Raw genomic sequence first — 6000 nt, forward strand, 5'->3', positions numbered from 1 at the left:
CTTGCAGACTGACTTAGTTTCTCTTCTATATTTGGCTGTGCGTCACCTCCTACTGTACCGCCACTCTGCACCCCATCCCCCTGCCAAATTAGTTTAAACCCTCCCCCCAACACTAACAAACCTCCCTGCAAGGATGTTGGTCCCGTTCTGGTTCAGGTGCAACCTGTCCAACTTGTACAGGTCCCACCTTCTCCAGAAGCAGACCCAGTGATCCAGAAAACTAAAGCCCTCCCTCCTGCACCATCACTTCAGCCACGCATTCATCTGCTCTATCCTCCTATTCCTATGCTCACTAGCACGTGGCACTGAGGTTGTAATCCCTGGATTACTCCATCAGGTCCTGCTTTTTAATCTGCTACCTAGCTCCCTAAATTCTTGTTGCAGGACCTCATCCTTCTTTCTACCTATGTCGTTGGTACCATGACCTCTGACTGTTCACCCTCCCTTTCAGAATGTCCTGCAGCCGCTCCTTGACATCCTTGACCCTCGCACCAGGGAAGCGACATACCATCCTGGAGTCAAGCTTGCGGCCACAGAATCGCCTATCTGTACCCCTTACGATAGAATCCCCTATCACTATAGCTCTCCCACTCTATCTCCGCCCCTCCTGTGCAGCCACCCGTGGTGCCACAAACTTGGCTCTTGCTGCATTCCCTTGAGAAGCTATCTTCCCCCAACAGTATCCAAGGTGGAAAATCTGTTAGAGAGGGAGATGGACCTAGGGGACTTCTGCACTACCTGCCTAGTTCTTCTACTCTGCCTGGCGGTCACCTTTCTGTCTGAGCAGTCTTTACCGATTTCTCCAACTCAAGGAAGCGTGTCGTAGTAAATGAAAGTGAAGACTGAGGGATAAATAAAAACGTCAAACAGACACAAGATGTATATCCATACAAATTAACTTCGCACTTCAGGTATCAACCTTGGCTCAGTGGTGGCACTCATGTCTCTTAAGTCAGAAGGTAATGGGTTCAAGCCCAGTCTAGAGACCTGACCATATAATCTAGCTGACGCTTCAGAATGGTAGTGAGGAAGAGCTGCACAGTTTTTCGGATCAGATGTTAAACTGAGGCCCTTTGCCCCCTCAGGTAAATGTAAAAGATTCAGTGGCATTATTGTAGAAGAACAGGCTAGTATCCTGGCGAACATTTATCCCTAAACCAATCCCACCAAAACAGATTATATGGTCATTTAACTCATTGCTGTTTATGGAGCCTTGTGTGCTAATTGGCTACATTTACCTACAATATCTGCTGCTTAGCTATGAGGCACCTTGGGCTATCCTGAGATTATGAAAGGCCCTGTTAAATGCTGTTTATGGTTTTCATTCAGGGATGAAGCCTACGCATGAGTTAATATCTTTCATGTTTGACGTGTGGCTTGTATGTATAGTTTTAAATGACATAGTATGTCCATAATCAACGTATTATGTAGTGTCTGCAAGGATATGCATGGAAAGGCTTGAACAGCGTAGGTGAGGCCTGATATTTTGTGGCATACTGACATTGTAAAATAAGTGGATTTACTGCTGTAACACATTACAAATATGATGGGGAGCATTGTATGATTATATAAAGAGGTTAATGAGAAAAGTGTGTTTTCCTTATCCCACTGTTGAGGTACTTCAAAAACCATAGAAATGAAACCGGGCATGACCATCTTGACTCTGGGCTTTATCTTTTAAAGCCAGATGATTTTAAAATTTGCGTGAATTTTATTTTGAGGATCTTTTATACGCTAAACATATTTTCAAAGATCCATTCTCTTTTGAAAGTAGATTTTGTATGCAAATTGTAACAAATCAAAGAATTTGTCCCAATGTTCTCGTCAATGTACTCCTGAAAGTACTAACTTGCAAGAGTATAGTTTAACCGGGACTAGCAGCCCCTGTTTCCTCAGCTAAGTGGACGCTTGTGAGTTTAGATAGTGAGTTTTAGTAGGCTATTAGAGTAAATCACAGCTGAAGTCTACGTGAGCAAAATTTCCAGCAGTGACCATTTGACTGCCAAGCAGGAATCTTGGCTCATTTCTTGCACTCACTCCTAAAGCATGAGCATTGAGCTGAATTATAAGAATTCAGCTCCTCTCCCTGCTGAGATCAACTAACTTAGAACACATTGGGGAATTGAAGGTCTGTATGGGTTTGTCACACCACAAGTTACCTACTAATATTTAAGGGATTCGTAAATTAATATTTTGTTACAATGGGGATACTGGTCTGTTGGTAATCAGATTAAATACTTTTGTGTTGCTTTCACTTTTAGGCAGATTCAGAGGTGGCCCAGGCTGGAAAAGCTCTAGAAAGCTATTTCGAAGCAAAACTGCAGGTGGTTTATTCAGACAGAATCTTTACACCTCTGGTAGAATCAGATTCCGACCATGAAGATGAAGCTCATATTACTGAGGACTCTGACGATGACTTCGTTCAACCTAGGCGAAAGCGGCTAAAGTCGGATGACAGGCCAGTGCACATTAAATGATTTTCTCCTCCTTTGAGGGGAAGATGAACTTGTTAGACTTTCCCTTTTTTGTGCTCACAAGATGTGAGTAATACTCCTGTGGCTATCTGCTTGTTGGTTGTAAAAGCTGATATCCACCACACAGTATTTATTAGAGTTTTAAAATGTTTTTGTACAAATAAACAAGACTTTGTTGCATTTGTTCATTATCTGAATACTGAGAGTCTTTCCAGCTCTGCTCCTTTTTTTTTTAAATATCCTTGCCTTTACTGATGTAATTACCTGATTGATTCTTTGTGTGCTAAACGTTGTAGATGGCATATATTTTATTGGCATGCACAAGGAACTATTTATTAACTACACAGATCTTTAATTTACATATTTAGAATTGGAAATTTTCTTTGTATAAAATGGTTACCCACCACGCAATTCAGTTTAGATAAATCCAGTAGATCTTGCCTTTCAGGTGCCTGTTCCCATTCAGTTACCTTGTTTCAGCTACCAAGTGTTAAATTTAGAACAGATGTAAATCTTCGAACACTATCTATTGAATGCCATGATTTTTTGGATTCTGGTGAAGTATATACGTGCACTGCAATAATTAGCTGCCATTAACCACGTTTTAAACTGTTTGATGACCACACTAGCATTTCTTCACATCTTAAAAGTACAAGATTTGCTTATTTATTTTTGCAGGGCAACTGTAAGTATATACTTTTGTACATTTTGTTTGACTTTGCAGTTAGAAAGAATCCCAGGACTTGGCCTGCAAACTACCAATTGATGCTGAGATCTGTGGAATGGCTGCAGCACTCATCAATGATCTGTGTTGCAACAATCACACTGCATTAATAAGTCGAGGTTTCAATTAATTTATTTTCTGCGGACTTGTTTTCTTACATGTAAAGTTGAGGGAATTTCAAGGTAATGGAACAGTATCAGTAAGTAATCCTTTCTACTAACATGTTAGTCTAGTTCTTTCTGCCATGCTGGTTTGTCATCAAATGCTAAACATGGGTCAAGTACAAAATTGGACACAATCTAAATTGAGAACAGACACTTGTACTTATTTTTAAAAAGACTGATATAATCTTGTCATTTTTTAAACATGAGTGAAGAGTTCATGCACTTGACCATCAAACAGGTGGAATAGATATCTCCGAACTCAACTGTGACTATTAAGTGAAAGTGATTAACCATTTGATGCAATGGATTTTTAGTATTGTCCTCTCTCCTTTGGGATCCAGGCTTGAATTCAGCAGAGACTGCTGACAGTTCTCTCTCTCCTGGTTGAGTCACTCTAAAATGAAATGAGTTTGGCCAGTCTCAACCCAATTCTCAGTGGGTATAGGCTTGCAGAGCAAAACTGTCCATAATTCCTACAAATTAATACTAACTTTGTTATCTAATGCATGTAATAATGATGGCTGTTGTTGCAAATAGAGAAAGTAATGTCAATAGCACAACAGGATGTGACCTCCAAGGTTACATTCAGTGCCTTTTTTTGTTAGATGATATAACAGGATGCAATTGGAGGTAATTCTAACAACAGATGCATTATGAATTTGATCCTGGCATTTGCTGGCTAGACAAAGACTTACTTGCAAGTTCATACTAAAGTACTAACAGCAAACGAGAACTTTCCTGTTCAGTTTATGCTTCAGTCCTGGTTCAGTAAGTGATGCATCAACTGTATGCTTAAGCTTTTATTTACAAGGGACAGATTGTTGTTTGGAGTGAGAATGATGGGACATTGCAGGGAGCTGTGCTCCGCATCTAATCCAATCTAATCTTTGTGTGCCACTGATGCTGGGAACCAAAAATAGAAGTGTGCACGGCCAGGAATGAAACCACCATTTCTCACCTTGATCACGATGAACAATTCACTCATACAGTTTCAAAATAAAAGGTGAAAATGATGTATTTGGAAGTGGTGTACTTCCCTAGTTTTGTAAAATTGAAGTCCGAAGTAGATGGAAATAAAATTATTCAGTGCTTATTGTTCTCCTTACTTTAAATGTACAAGCACCTTTGTGATTTGATGCCATCTATATATGATTTTTTGTCAGCTGTTTTATATTGTTACATGAGAAATGTATAAGTTTTTGTATAGAACATACACTGATACCAAGCCAGTTAGTTCGAGCAGGTTAGTCGAGGTTTGTATAATGGGAATACTGAGATACCCATTACTATACAAATATGTAAAACCGCAGCCTCTGAATAAGATAAATATAGCACCACAAGTTAAACATTAATAAACTAGTGGTTTGAACCATTCATGATAATGTGCTGCGGAAACCCCTGTAGGAGTAGTATTTATATTGACGTCTTAATCAAATATTTTCACTGTTTGAATTCCATATTGCTAAAGGCAGTTCTTTTAAGCTCTTATATAGTGCAGTCTTTTGTGAAACTGGTCACAATATGGACTTTTTCCCTTTACTATTTTGTTTTGCTGACTAACTTCCTTGTAACTGGTTTCCTATCTATCAGAAATGGTAACACTAGATAGCGGAAAAGTTTTTTTAGTGGCTGTAATATATATTCCTGGTGACTTACCCTCCTAAAATTGTCCAGGTACATGTATCTAATAGTAAATGTTTGATATTTATCCACATTTTAAGCATATAGCAGAGTACCTTCCGGTCAATTAACTTCAGTATGGCTATCAGCTGATACTGTTATCCCCACAAAGCACAGACATTTGAAAATCTAATTGAATCTCTACTCCATCCGTCAACAAATTTCTGGATAGCAACCCTGTTAAGTTTATAAATCATCCTTCAATATTTCCTTTTATACAATTTTTTTTCTTATCAAGTATTCCAGTACTATTTTGATCATTGGGATCTGACTATTCACCACTTAAGAATTTTTTTAAACGACAATCTATAATAAGCTTTCAGTCAGAAGTAGATGGTTGTTACTGGTACCCACAAGGAAATTCTGTTCCTAAGGATCAAGTGTTATGCTTCGAAAAGTAGAATGTAAATATGTTCATCAGGGGGTCTGTCAAATCCTGGACTTTGTTTTCATCTACATCAGTAGTACATGCCCTAACTTGATAATTAGTTGTGATTTTTATTAGAAATGATCAAATTTAGGGCATTACTTCCATACTATTGATGCCTCTTGACTCACTTGCATCTAATGTGTACTACAGTTCCATTAACTAGGGCCAGAAAGGGCTGATGCTACTACATCTAGTTTAAAAGAGGGAGAGAACAGTTCAAATCTGTAATATTTAGGGGCAAACTGCTGTTTGACCTTGTGAAGTTACAATAATTTATTTATAAGCTGAACTTTGTTTCTAAATCTTTTACTTTATGACAGGGATTTATGCTATACCTTGATTTACAGGTTTTAGACTGAAATCTAAAATGGTAATATGAAGTCCCATTATGGTTTTTACTGATGCAGGAAGTCTGTTGAGATTTGATTGTACAGCAGTTATTACTAGTGATAGTTTCTAAAAGCTGCTTGTGTATGCCATAAAAATATACAGCCTCATTAGCTACTGATCATATCATATTCTTTAAGT

The 6000-nt window shown here is 38.5% G+C and overlaps 1 protein-coding gene across 3 annotated transcripts in view; it reads left to right on the forward strand.

Annotated features, from left to right (window-relative positions):
* trim33 (tripartite motif containing 33) overlaps nt 1-4453 on the forward strand; it is a 248971-nt gene extending 244518 nt beyond the window's left edge. For all 3 annotated transcript variants that reach the window (XM_068057034.1, XM_068057036.1, XM_068057035.1), the window contains one exon: nt 2262-4453. In XM_068057034.1, coding sequence (XP_067913135.1) covers nt 2262-2477 — 216 coding nt within the window. In that variant the 3' untranslated portion in view covers nt 2478-4453. The remainder of the gene's footprint in view (nt 1-2261) is intronic.
* The last annotated feature ends 1547 nt before the right edge of the window (nt 4454-6000 follow it).

The sequence above is a fragment of the Heterodontus francisci genome, chromosome 25, assembly GCF_036365525.1.
Source record: "Heterodontus francisci isolate sHetFra1 chromosome 25, sHetFra1.hap1, whole genome shotgun sequence".
NCBI lineage: Eukaryota > Metazoa > Chordata > Chondrichthyes > Heterodontiformes > Heterodontidae > Heterodontus > Heterodontus francisci.